General features: G+C 38.9%; 1 protein-coding gene across 2 annotated transcripts in view; it reads right to left on the minus strand.

The window, feature by feature from the left end:
- Positions 1 to 14,184, minus strand: part of SEMA3E (semaphorin 3E) — a 237,860-nt gene that overhangs the window by 52,992 nt on the left and 170,684 nt on the right. For both annotated transcript variants that reach the window (XM_088134819.1, XM_088134820.1), the window contains one exon: positions 5,617 to 5,710. In XM_088134819.1, coding sequence (XP_087990945.1) covers positions 5,617 to 5,710 — 94 coding nt within the window. The remainder of the gene's footprint in view (positions 1 to 5,616; positions 5,711 to 14,184) is intronic.

The following is a 14,184-nucleotide window of genomic DNA, read 5'->3' on the forward strand; positions in this document are numbered from 1 at the left end:
AAACAGTGGCCATGTGGTCATATTGTGGAAACTGGCTGGCTTTTTTCTCCTGCTTTAGCTTAACTTGGAACTTGCACATGAACAATTCATGATTTGTTCTGTAGTTAGCTGCTGATGGCATCTTTGATATTGTAACTGAGCTCTTCCAATTTCTTGTGCTATAATACAGTCAATTTAATTTCTGTATATTCCTCTAGAAATGTCTGTGTATATAGGTGTCACTTTGGTAACAGAAGACTGTTAGCAATGAGGAAATCATTAGATTGGCAGAAACTGATAAGTTTTCCTCTGTTTCATTTGTTTCCTAGGGCATACAGTCCAGCAATGTTTTCCTCCTTACTTTTTCCAACTTTGGCATTCCAATTTCTAATCACAAGCAGCATATCTTGCTTGCCAGTTCTGTCAATTTCACATTGAACATGACCATAAAACTTGTCAACCTTTTCTTCTTAGGCATCAGTGGTCGAAGCATAAACATGGCTAATCTTAATATTATTATCATGTCTTGTACAATATATGAGAACCAGCTTGGTGTAGTAGTTAAGGCATCAGGCTAGAAACTGATAGACTGTGAGTTCTAGTCCCACCTAGGCACAAAGCCAGCTGGGTGACCTTGGGCCAGTCACTTTCTCTCAACCCTAGGAAGCAGGCAAGGGCAAACCACTTCTGTAAAACTTTGCCAAGAAAACTGCAGGGACTTGTCCAAGCAAGCTCTGAGAATCAGACACGGTTGAAAGGAATGATGAATGAATGATATATAAAGATATAATTATTATATTATTATATAATAGAAACACATTATGTTTCTAACAATTTGTAAACCAGCCAGAGTCATTGGGAGTCAAGTGGTATATAAATTTAATAAATAAACATTAAAGCGTTGTCTATGAAGTCTAATTGGTATTATTTGGTAATTGACTGCATTGTATCCAAGTACTATCTTTGCTGTATCCTCCCAGGATGGCAACATCAGCAACTAGATGACTTGAAAACCACATCATAGTATATAGTATATAATATAGTCACATCATAGACACATTAGGTCTCTGAAAGATCCTTCCTTAGTAGTTTATTGAGTGGCATCTGACTGATACTATATCATTATCTAATATACTGGCATTATAACATTTGGACTATATCATCAATCAATTTATATTGTTTCTCCATGACAAAATACAGAAGTGCTTTACCACTGCCTTCTCCCTCTCAGTATGAAATCCCTTTGCTGTTTTTGCTTGAGTGATCTTCCACCTCCAGCATCTTCCTATATTGGTGCTGCTTCATATGGGTGCCTGCTTGCTTTAGCTGGGCAGCTGGGATGTCCTTCACGCTTTCAATGACCCTATTGGGAGTATATACTCCTGACATTCTTTGCTCATCCCTCCCTCATCACAAACACAATGATGAGGCAGCACTTGAGGGAATAACTGGAAATAATGGGGACTAAACTGAGGAAAATACGTCCTACCACCAATGGTGGAGGGAATTCATTTAATACTCAGCTATAGAATACTTCTCGAGTAGAAAGGATGCAGATAAGTGACATACTATTTATCAAAAGCCACACGCCTAAAGAAAGCAATATTTCTTTCAAGAACTGTGGTCTCTGTCAAGTTGCCAGTGAGTTCTATTAAAAGGTAAACACTTGGTTTATTGAAAGCAGACTGGAGAATTCATTTGTTTTAGATATTTGGGTCACAAAATTCTTTATGGAATATATCTAAGCATTTTAACCACTTTATGGAATATATCTAATCATTTAAGATTTTTATATAGCGTTATCTATGGTTGAAAGCTTATTCTGTTTCCTGATTGTTATACAGAATTTATTCATTCAAGAGTAGAATTGTTCCTTACTGCTTTGCCTTAGTATCAAATAATATGCCCCAAACTGAATTGTAAAGCTAATTCACAGGAAAAATTTAAACAAGCAACAAAATAAAATAAAAGTGGCAGGGAAGGAACATTTAAAAGTCTTCTTTGTTACTGAGGAAAATTTAAGCAAGTGCTTAAATTGAAATTTAATCATTGAAATCAGTATGTTTTAGAAAAGCTTAATGTTGGTTGGAGTTTGCCCAATATTTTAACCTAATGCACACAAAACCACAAAAGATCATACTATATTTTATCCTCATTTCTCAGTCATTTCTGTAAAAGTTACTCTGAATCCTAAGGATTCTTAAAAATAATAAATATATGCAATATATTTTAAATTGCCAAAGTGTGCCATGAGGCTATAGATTATAGTGCTGTTGAATACTTTGGTCTCAATTCCAAAAAGATATTTTGGAGCATGTGAATATGGCACCAATCTGAAGCTTTTTAAAACAACTACAACTTGGAACACATTGTGAAACCCCAGGAAAAGCTTTAAAGTGCTGGAGAGAGGCACTATGTTCATGCTGCTGTGTGCTCTGAAGGTCCTCACTGAATCCAAAATGCTGCACCACCCTAATAAATTATATAAACCTTTTATTCAGATGAAACCCAATCTAAACTGGATTGTCAGTACATAGGAAGAAGGTTCTGGGTTTTGCAGATTCAATATGCATGTTGCAACACTTAGCTCCATAAAGTATGCACAGAGATCACTGCTTTCTGTATTAGTTGAAGAAATAATTCTCCATCAGACCCCAATTGGTGACTGAAGATTTGAATTAAGGGACATCATATGCTTAGTGGGAGAGATGACTGTTGCAAATTCATAAATATTCATATGAAAACATGTAGATTAAAATAACTAATGTTTTGTTTTAAATGAATGTATCTCAGCAAATCCAAAGAAAGAATAGGCATATATGAAGAGGGAGTGACAGAATATAGCATCCTGTAACATAAAGGCAAATTGAATCTAATCTATGCATGGGATTACTGACTGGGTAATGTCAGAGAAAAATAAAGTCCCGTGTTTGATCATTCATGTTTGAGCATCCATGTTTGAGCAGAAAGTAACCTTTATGAATATACTCAGTGATTTTTTTACTACATCACTTAGTGATGGCAATCCCTGCAGTCCTGGTTGCCATCATTAACTAAATCCCACAGTTGTTAGGCAAGGCAACTTCCTGCTGGATTCCCACAACCAAAATCAGCAGGGTAGCTGGCAGGAAGTTGCAGGCAGGTAAGTGGGTGCTGCCAGGTGGGGGAGGGAGTGAGGGGGTGTGCAGAGGTGTGGGGGAGGGTTGGGGAGAGGTGCACAAGAGGCGCTGCAGAGGTCAGTCAGAGTTGGGTAGGATGCTCAAGAGGCACTGCACAGATTGCGGAGGGTTGGGGAAAATGCACAAGGATGCACGAGAGGTGCTGTGTGGGTCAGGAAGGGTGCGTGAGAGTATGAGGAGGTGCACAAGAGGCGCCATGCAGGTCAGGGTGGGTGCCTGGGAGTGCCTGAGTGGCTACCGTGGCTCAAGTGCAGAGGGGCTAGGGGAGGATGCATGGGCGGGGGAGACTTACCCCATGACTTGCAACCTTCCCTGTCGGCTTTCCCATTGATTTTCTGGGGAAGCTGGCAGGGAATGTTGCAAATGGCAATCACGTGATCGCAAATTACTTGGCAACCAGTCATAAGTGCAAATAGGTTGCCAAGCACTCAGATCATGATCACATGATCGCAGGAGTGCTGGGATGGCTGGAACTCTGAGGACCAGTCGTAACCACCATTTGCTCAGCACTGTCATAACTTGGAATGGTTGCTGAGTGAATGGTCATAGGTTGAGGATTACCTGTATTCTATTCCAAATCAGCATTATTGTATCAGAGATGAGCATGAACAGCTGGAAGGATGTGAAAAATGAGATCCAGTAATGTATTCCAATAGATGATTTCGTGAAAGACTTAGTATCTTAAGATAACATTCTGAACAATAAAAGAGAGCAATGTCTCCCATCCAAAAAGGGAGTACAATTGTACTAATATTCAGATTTAGACTAACTGAAAAATTGCTAATCAGAGTCCAGGCACCCTTTCAAATAATGTAAGACAAGATAGGAAAAAATCTAGTTAATTCAGCTGTTCATCAATTTACCAATCCACTTTGTCTCCAGTGACGTATCCTAGAATCTTTCCATAACTTCTCATTTCTATAGGTGGAGAATATGACTGGCTATCCACTCTTCTTAACATCTGCACCAATTAGTAAACTCCCTTATAAATGCTACTATTTTAATCATTTTTATCTTAACAATCAGGCAGGAAATTTAGGTTTATTGGTCTGATTTTTCTCTATAACCTATAATGAACAATTGTTAAATAAAGAAAAGTGCCTTGCTGGCATGAATGTTGCATGTATGCACAAGAAAGAGCCAGGGAAGGGAGTGGGAACCACAGTGTTTAGAAGTTTCCAGCATGATAAATGGGTGGGGGGTGGGGAGACAGAACAGAGAGACAAGGCCATACTTCAAGCCAGAAGATTTACTGCAATTCTGCTCAGATATCAGTGATGCTTGCCTACCCTGGCTCTGCAGTGTAATGCATCAAGAGCAGAAGTACTCTTGCAATGCAACCCTCTGGTGGCAAATTATGTTTATCCAAGCATCTACTTATCCAAGTAGGAATGCTATGTGGATGGATGGTTTGAATGGACAAAGTTTGATAAGTGTGATTAAATAAATCTGTTCCATATTCTACTCTGAGTGCTTACTTTCTCCTATACTAAACTAGAACAAAAGAACAGAACACATTTCTAGGAGCACCTATGAGGACATGTATTCCTCCCTGTTTACTTCTACAAGGAAACAATATTGATAAGCTCTGAATATCTCTAAATAGTTTGTGCTGGAATTAGAAGAGTACTAAAGAAGCAACCATCTTGGAACTTTGAATCAAAATACCTATGCAAGTATTATTGAAGCACATTCTATTGTCTTCTACACTTAGTATGCCCACTGGAGATGGAGATCCTGCACTGGCTTAAGGTCATTCAGCCCCAAACCCATGGCTACATTTCCTTCTCACTGTGTCATATCTTTTTCTGAGTCTGGTTTCAGATTCAAGCACATGGGAGAACAACAAATGACTGCTTACTGTCCTATTAACACTGATAGTTTGGGATAAATGTTACCTTAGCTAACATAGTTCCAAAGATGCCTTTTGCGTTGGGTAATACTAATATAAAATAGGATGGATATCATATTAAGATTTCCAAACTACATTGAAAGCCTGCTAAATGCATCTGTGAATGAGTACTGCATGAGCTCTCATAAAATGCAGAAATGAAAGTTGGGAAATTTCCTATTATGGAGAAACATGTTTAGATCTGTAATCTCCATTTTGTAGGCTTTGGACTGAATTTCCAAAAGGAATCCTTGAAACTGTGGCAGGAGAAGATGGCATGATTTTGATTTCTGCCCACATTCAGAATAATTACATGCTAAGTAACAACAATGTCTTGCCATAATACAGTCAGTCAGTGTAACAATGTTCTAGACAACACCTGACATTTCCCCAGTGTGATGTAACAGGCAAGACAGATGACAGACCAATCCTGACACTATATGAGTCAGTCCTATGAAACCTGAAATAAGTAAACAAAAATAGAATTGATGCATTGTAGATCATAGAGGAATAATGGCAAACCTTGGAGAGATGAAGAAAATTGGAAACGAGTTCTAATGTTATTACCATATAAAGTGGAGATGAAGGAGGAACTTGGTGCATATGGACATCTGCCCCTTCCTTTCTCAAATCTGTGAGCTTCTAGATGAAAGAGATGATCCTTTAAAAAGAAGTACAGAAAGTATTAGGAGAGTTACTTGCAGTTAAAAAAAAATCAAAGGTAATAGATGTATCAGTATTATCTATTCAGAACAATTAAATCATACACTCAAGCGTCCATGGTTCACATGCTAAGATGGTGGAGGATCTACTCCCATTGCGTATGTGCTGAAATGTGTTATCCAGATATTTTAAGCAGAGATTTGAATCTCTTCCCTCCATTTCCACCCATGCTCAAAAAGACAATTAGGAAAACCAATTAGGTTAAATAATAATTTATAAAGATTCCCACCACTTTTTAAAATTGTCTCTCTTAGGAAAAAAAATCATTTAGCAGTTAAACACACAATGCTAACTCTCCTTTGCTCATTTTTAAAATGTGCTTTATATACAGGAATAAAGAGAAAAGGCACAAAAAAGGAAAAGAACCAGAAAAAGGGGAAAAGGAAAAAGGAAAAGAAAGGAAAAGGGGGGGAAAAAATGATACATATAAAAAAGCTCAGTCTTTAAATACAGCATTAAACTTTGACCTCACAGAATAAGATTGTTCAATTTTTTTCAGTGTAAAACTAGTTCAAAAGCATGAAATGAAGATGCATCATTAGTCTATAAATCTGGGATGGACTGGACTTTCCCTTGTAACCCATGATTTATTGTAAACTATAGGTTTATTGATCATGGGACATAGACATTCCCTTGTAAATGATCAATACATTTATAGCACTTCATGTTATGATAATTTCCAAATTTCTGGTATGTAATTCAGAATATTATAAATATTAAACCAAAATATCTACATACCGCACAGACTACAGCCAAGGATGATTCTTTCCAAGAAATTCCTAAACTATCTGATCAGCATCCTTTACAAGCAAAAGTTAATCACCAATTTTATCTCTATTCTGGAACTCCAATTACATCAGGACTTAGCTAAAACAAGACAACAAATTTTCATTACAGAACTCATTTCCTTGGGGAAAAAAGAAAGAAAACAAACTCTGCAAGCTTCTATAAGCATCCACTCCTCATAATGGAAGGATTCCACAGACACCACCCACCCCCGTCCAATGCTGTGAACCTACAATCAGCCAAACTAAAGAAACATAAAATATTAAACTCTGTGGGGACCTTGAAACATTTTTTCGCCCTTTGAGAGTCTAGGAATACTTTCAAGAGAAGACGTAAGACAGAGACGTGCAGCCATGGTCAACCCAGTACATCCTGGGATAACACAGAAATGCATTAAAAATACTGAATGGATGCCCTCATATGGTTGTAACAATGAATTGGATTTCTATACTGAATGCTTTTGCCAACAAATTCAAGCCACAATCATTAATTAAAAAACCCATTGCACAACAATCTCAGTAGGGCAAAATGAGATGATATTCAAAGTCCTCAAGAACAATGACATCATAATTAAACAAGCCAATTGAGGAGGAACAGTTGTCAGTATGAATATGGTGAATTATGTCAAGGAAGCCAAGAAGCAACTTTCTGACATCACATTCTACCAACTTCTATCCTCAGATTTCACAGCAAACCATCAGAAAGAACTGTGCAATCTGATGAAAAAGTTTCCAAAGGACATACAAGACCATACCTACATGGAGACACCCCAGGAACCCTGACCAGGTGTCCTCTACCTACTTCTCCAAATGCACAAACCAAGCAACCTGAGCCATTTCATTGTCTCAAACATCGGAACAATCACAACTGGAATATCAAATTTTATGGATTCTGTGCTCAGACCTTAGGCCACCAGCACTCCCACCTACATAAGTGACATCACAAACTTCCTAAGAAGATTGAAATCCACTGGCAATCTCCCTAACAATATTATTTTAACTATCATAGATATTGAGGCATGATACCCAAGCCATCAAGATTATCACTGATGTGAACACAGCATGCTTTGTCATCAGATTATGTAATTTTGTACATACATAGCCATAGGCACATGCATGGCTTCACAATATGCCAACATTTTCATGGCTGACCTAAAACAGCAGTATCTCAACTCTTACCCTTTGAACCTCCTCCTTTACTTGAGATTAATTGATGACATGTTCATCATTTGGACCCATGGAAATGAATCATCTAATTTATCATGATCTCGACAACTTTCATACCACCCTCAACTTCACCCTCGATCTATTTACAGAACAAGACAATTTCTTTGATGTTATGGTAAAACTACACAACAGAAACATAAACACCATGTTATATGGGAAACCTACAGATAGCCATGTACTGTATATCTAAATGCTTCAAGCTTCTATCCAGAACACATCATCAAATCTAGTATCTATAGCTAGACTCTATGCAACAGCTATATTTGTTCTGACCCACTTGATAGAGATGCTCAACTGACAGAATAAAACTAGGCATTTAGGAGACTGAAATACCTACCCGGTGAGATCAATATGCAATTTGATAAAGTCAAATCAATTCCCAGAGAGAACCTATTAAAAGACAAACCACAAAAACAGAACAGCACAACTGGTTGTCACCTACAGTTCAGAGTTTGAGCCACTGAAACACATTATTAATAAGCTACTGTCAGCCTTGTGAGTTGGTCCAGACAAGAAGCACACCCAGAAGTACTAGCTCTGTCTTTACTGTAAGGTTACATTAACAAAATCTTGCAAGTCTGAAAGTACATCTCCCCCCCCCCCCCCATCTTTACAGTCCAAGAGACCCAGGGAGGGTCCCTTCTGAGATGTTTGCCACATCCCCATTCCTTCTGTGGGCTCAGCTGCCTCTTATCTGACTGTTGACTAGTCTTCTGCATTTCCTCCTGTCTCCCAAGGTCATTCACACAAATCATTACAGCTACAACCTACCATATTTTTCCATCTATAAGACACTACTTTTTTCTAAAATCGTTACACTAAAAATTGAAGGGTGTCTTTGTCGGGGTGTGCAGCGTACACTCCGTGTAGTGGTGCTCCGTGAGTGAGACAAAATAAGCAGTCCACAGTCCAATATCACAATATCCTATCACTAGCTACAACTATAACCCATGGTGCACTTTGCTATATACAGTGGTTTGTGCTGTGTCATGCTGCCATACCCTACAGGTGTGTGCTCTGGGCAGGTTGCGGGGATTGCAAACACAGTCAAGCTGTCCTCTGTCAAGTCCATATTCTCACTGAGAAATTCTTTACTCCAGGGTAATACCCTGACAGTCTTATGCAAGGAAGTAAGCCGAGGAGAGAACCGCGCGGTTGCGAAAGTGCCCATACTTTGTCTCTGCAAACAGGCTTCCTCCTATCACTAGCCTCCAATCATGAGTGAAATAGCTTGTCTCTGCAAACAGACTTCCTCCAATCATGAGCCTTATGTAACTGACGTCAGCTGATGCTGAACAAACCAATTGGAGGTAGTCTGTTTGCAGAGACAAGCTATTGCCATATTTTCACTCGTGATTGAATGTAATCAGTTATGCAAAAGAGCATGGAAACAGAGCTGCAGCAAGACAGTTTGGACCTCCTCCCACTGAGTGTATCATGTAAATGTTACCTAATTACTAAATAAAAATGTGTTCTGCTTTATCTTTAAAATATTGATTTCTTAATTTTGGGTTGGAAAAATGGGGGTCATCTTATACATAGGGGCGTCTTATAGATGGAAAAATACGGTATATTGGACAATGCAGTTTCTCAGGCACTTGGTGGCAGGCCCATACTTGCATACAGACAGCAATCCAACCTGAAACAGATTCTCTCAAGCAACAAAAAATAACAGAACAATGATGCTAACATAGGAATTAGATCTTGCAACAAACCCAGATGTCTACTTGCTCCCATATTTATATCAACAGCATAATCATAGGCCCCAACAAATTCACATACTAGATTAGAGGTGACTTCCATGCTTTTCCTCTAACGTGATCTATACCATCATCTGCCAGCAATGCCTCTCTGGACTCTAGGTAAGACAAATGGGCCACACGTTGTGCAAAAGAATTAATGGATACAAAGTTTGACATCAGGACTCAGTCAAGGACAAAGTAATATTAGAGCATTTCAACCTCCCAGGACATTCCATTGTAGATTTCAAAGTAGCCACTTGAGGGAGGGGGAGCCCTTTACCAAGTACAATTGAGTGATCGCTGAACTCACATACATCAAAAGGTTTCAGGCTATCTCACAATGTCCTAACAAACACAATGGGTTTTCTGGATTTTTTTTTTCCTTTGCAGCCTCCAGCTGAATCTGGCCCTTGTTTGAACTTGTTTTTTCTTCTTTCTTTCTTCTCTGAGAAGCTGTTCCTTCTGAGAGGAGGGAGTGATTCCTGCTCTGTCTTCTGAACTTCAGACCCACAAATTATCACCACGAAAAGAAATAATTTAGCAGTAATCTAAATCAATAAGGAGACAAAAATATGAGATAGCCCCTTAAACTGGTACATGACTGTAATCATAAATCTGTATGTCACCATACCAAACTGGAAGCCGTCCTCTGCTCAATTTGGAGCCAAGGGAAGTAGAGAAGATTCAGTTTTCACTGTTGAACGCATTTCCAAAGAACTGTCCAGATGTATTTCTTATGCTTCTTAAATGGCTTTGTCAGAATATTTCCATACAATCTGTATTTCTATCCACCAATCCCTCACGAGGCATTTGTCAGCCCTTCGAGATAATCCAGACAAGAAACAAAAACTATGAGTACTAACACTACCTTCATTGTAAGGTTGCAGTAGGAGAATCTTGCAAGTCTGAAAGGACTTCTCCCCTTCTTCGCCTTTACTTTCCAGAGACCTAGGGAGGGTCCCTCCTGAGATGCTTCCTACACCTCCATTCCTTCGTGGTTTGAGATATCTCTTGTCTGAATGTTGTCTAGGCTGCTGTCCTCCCGCTCCTGTCTCCCAGGGTTATTCTCACAGCCCATTACAGCACCTGAAACTGACTCACAATCATCATGATTTCTGAAATGCAAAGAATACCATGACCCAATCAATAGTCACCCATTTTCTCTGCAGCTGACTAATAGAGACAGCAAAGAACATTGTCCTGTATTCCACTCTCTAAGCTACTACCAGTCCTAAGTAAGACCAATCTCACATTGCACAAAAAGGAATCAAAACAGTCAGCACCCACATTTACATTTTAAAGTTTATGTTGCATTGTAAGGTTCTCTGCATTCGGCACTGAACAGAAACCTCGTGAGGCACAGGCTTGGATGAAAGCTGGTTTATTCAGGCATAATGTGTAGCGGTTACAGACAAAGCCAGCATTGGCTTGGCGTGGTTTCTTACAGCAGTTTTATAGGGTTCCCCCCCAACCTGTAGTTACCCCTTGGTTCTGCCCCTTCCCCTTGCCCTGGGCTACCCGTCTGTCCATTGCGATCTTCCTTCCCCTCGCCTTGATGGCAGATTCAGCCGGTTTCTGTTGTGTTGTAATCTTCTTCCTTTGTCTGTCTTGCCCTCGCATTCCTTGGGCTTTTCTTATGGTGAGTTGGAGTGGCTGCTTTAATCTGGTTTCGAATTGCCCACCGATTGCCTCTGGATTGCTGCGCTCCCGGTGTATCGTGTATCGTAAGCTGGAGTCGCCCGGGGCGCCTGGGGAGCTGGCTGCGCTGCAGTGTTGCCACTTCTAATTGGCTCCTGCTGCGCGTTAACTGCCCGCCCCTATCGGTAGTTAACTTGCGGTTACCTTGTTTCCCTGCCCTGATCACCTGTTGCCTGAGGCGGTGGAACTGACCAGTGGCTCTGCGCTAGCAGTGTGTGCTTTCTAGGCCGAATCTGACATTGCATAACGTTTTCTTCAGGTTTTCAAATAAAGAAACACAACAAACAAAGTCATGGTTCCTATGAGGCAAAATGTCCTGGCCAGTGGTATCTGCAGGGTTGCTAAAAATAGGCAACATAGTAGATGCAGCACTGTGTCCATCATCTTGCCTGTTTTGACCATGGCAGATGCTGATGCTTCTGGTTGCCAAGCCTTGTTCTTTTGGTGTACTGTATTTATAAACTCCTGCAAATTGTGTAGATGGAATTGTGGTATGTGGGCAATTTTGCAACCAGACATCTTCCCCAAAGCTGTGACCAGGGTTACATGTTGCTAAAACAGTCTGGGTTGGTTTGGAGGGCAGAGGATATTAGTTCTAAGCAATGCATACAGGAGGAGACTAGTTCTATCAGCAGGAAACTAAACTTCTATGGGATAGGACATGCTGAGGGCTTTGTTGAGCCCAGGTGGTGGAAGACACAGTGAGAAAAGAGTTTCCACTAATGGTAAAATCAACTGCCCAGAAGGGCTGCAGAGCCACAACAATTTAAAGGGAAAAAAACACCTTTGTTGCAATTTCAAACTCTGGATAGAAATAGAAGGAAGTCAACAACATCTCAAAACAGCCCCACACTGTGACCGCAGACAGATCTGGAATCAACAACCGAGGGCATAAAGCCATTGTGTGGAAGTGCCTTGTGTTGCATTGTTCTTCACTTGCACCCATATCACTGTCTGCAATGATCCAGCAAGGAGTTTATATAAATCAGGATCAAAGTGGCATGAATTTCCTTTCATCTCTCTGTTTAATGAATCCATGTCTGTTTTTGTCCACTATGTTGCAGAGAATGACAGGAAGGTAAATTTTTAATAGGTGCCCTTCTCTTCTCCAGCTCCAGGGAAGAAGATACCTCAGATTCCCATCTTTAATTTTAAAAAAATCATTAGCTGAGCTATGAAGCATAAAGTGCATTCACTGTGTCAGAAAATAGCATTACTTTTAAAAAAACAAAGCAAAACCATAAATTAAGTCCTAGCAATGACAGACACACTGTCTGGAGATGGAACTTCCTTGTTTATTTTTAAGCGTGTGGTTAAGAATCTGCTTGTTTGATGGTTTTGTTCTAGTGCAAAATGATTATTGCCTGATAGAAATAGTTTGGATTTTTAATATAGTATAACTATAATTGGGTAGTTTCTTTTCCTTATCATAAAAAACAAAGAACAGGATAGAAATGCATTATCTTTCTAACTTAGATCTTATCATTATTTTTAAACGTTTGTAAATTCAATAGGCAAGGAGAAAGATTGAAGCTATCTTGTCACTATCCAGTCTCCTGGTGTGTTGAATTTTGATGGGTGGAGAAGCCACACAAAGAGGATGGAAATTAAAAGAGTTAAAAATGGAGTAATAGGTTGGTGCTTTCTTTCACCAAGGCAGATTTGCTCAGATGAGGTGCTCCCCAGATATATCTGACTGCAGTAACTGTCTCCCAGTTAGCATATGGAAGATGGCACTATGTGGAAGAATCAACTTTGGAAAAACAATTTGAAGAGAAAAAAAGATGGCAATAGATATTCTGGAACAGTTATGCTCACTAAATGATTTGGAGACTTTTTTCTACATACTGCCTGCCTTTGAGACTAAAGTAGCCTGGAAATTCTTAACAGGTGAACCGGTTATCACCTTGAATAAATCAAATCAGTGGCACTTTGCTAAGATGATGAGCTTTTTTCAGATTCATCATTCAAACGTAAACTCACACATGTGAAGAGGATGTAAGGAATGGTTTGATGTCCCATAGACAAGATTCAAAGACCCATCGGTAGCAATGTTCACTTCTGCAGGGCAATGACATCCATGCCACAAGATACTGCATGAATATTCTGCTGCTTGCAAGAATCTGAATTTCATATGTTAATGAATATATGAATATATAAAGAGCATCTCTGATTTTGTCATAAAGCCAGAAAAAAAAAAGAAAAAGAAACAAACTGCTCCAGTTCCACTCACTTAATTGCATTAATTTATTCCCTAATTATTACATTATATTAGTCTATTATTATATTCCAAATTTATATTATATTATATATTTATATTGTAAATTATATTCCAAATTTCAGTATCTTTTTTCAACCCAATTTACATAATTTTATATAGATTTCTTTTAAAAAAATCACTATTATTCCCCTCTTAAAAAACAATTGTGCTTGATGCCTGAATAGAACTTTATTTTAATGAGGTATGCCCCATTCCTGATATGTACATGTTGTTCTTACATGTTGCAGCAAATTGCTTTAAAGAAATATGTTTTCATGCTATGCTTACTTAATATTGATCTCTGCTTATATTTATGAATAAGCAACTAAGAACCCAATAGGCAAATCAAAGAATGCTTTTTTTCCCTTCTGAATGTCCATTCATTGTATGGGAAAAATTATTTTCACAAAAAATATAATAATATTCTCACTTAATAAAACCCAAAACCTGTGTTGATTCAGTAATTTTCCTATATGGAACAATTTTCACTGCCTTTGTGTTTCACTCCTATTCAATAAAATTCTCTCCTTTTATACAGTAAAGCCTTCTGCCTTATGTGAAAGACTTGTTACATTGGCTTAGGCCTAAAAAGACAATTCAGCAGGGTTTTTACTGTCTTTTGTTATCTACAGTATGTTTGCACAGCTGCAATTTCTAATTGAATAACATGGTTTACATTTTCAAGGAACCCTTGGAAGTT

This window comes from Python bivittatus, unplaced genomic scaffold (assembly GCF_059951505.1).
Source record: "Python bivittatus isolate LINGU-HERP-01145 unplaced genomic scaffold, Pbiv_v1 ctg000120_np1212, whole genome shotgun sequence".
Classification (NCBI taxonomy): Eukaryota; Metazoa; Chordata; class Lepidosauria; order Squamata; family Pythonidae; genus Python; species Python bivittatus.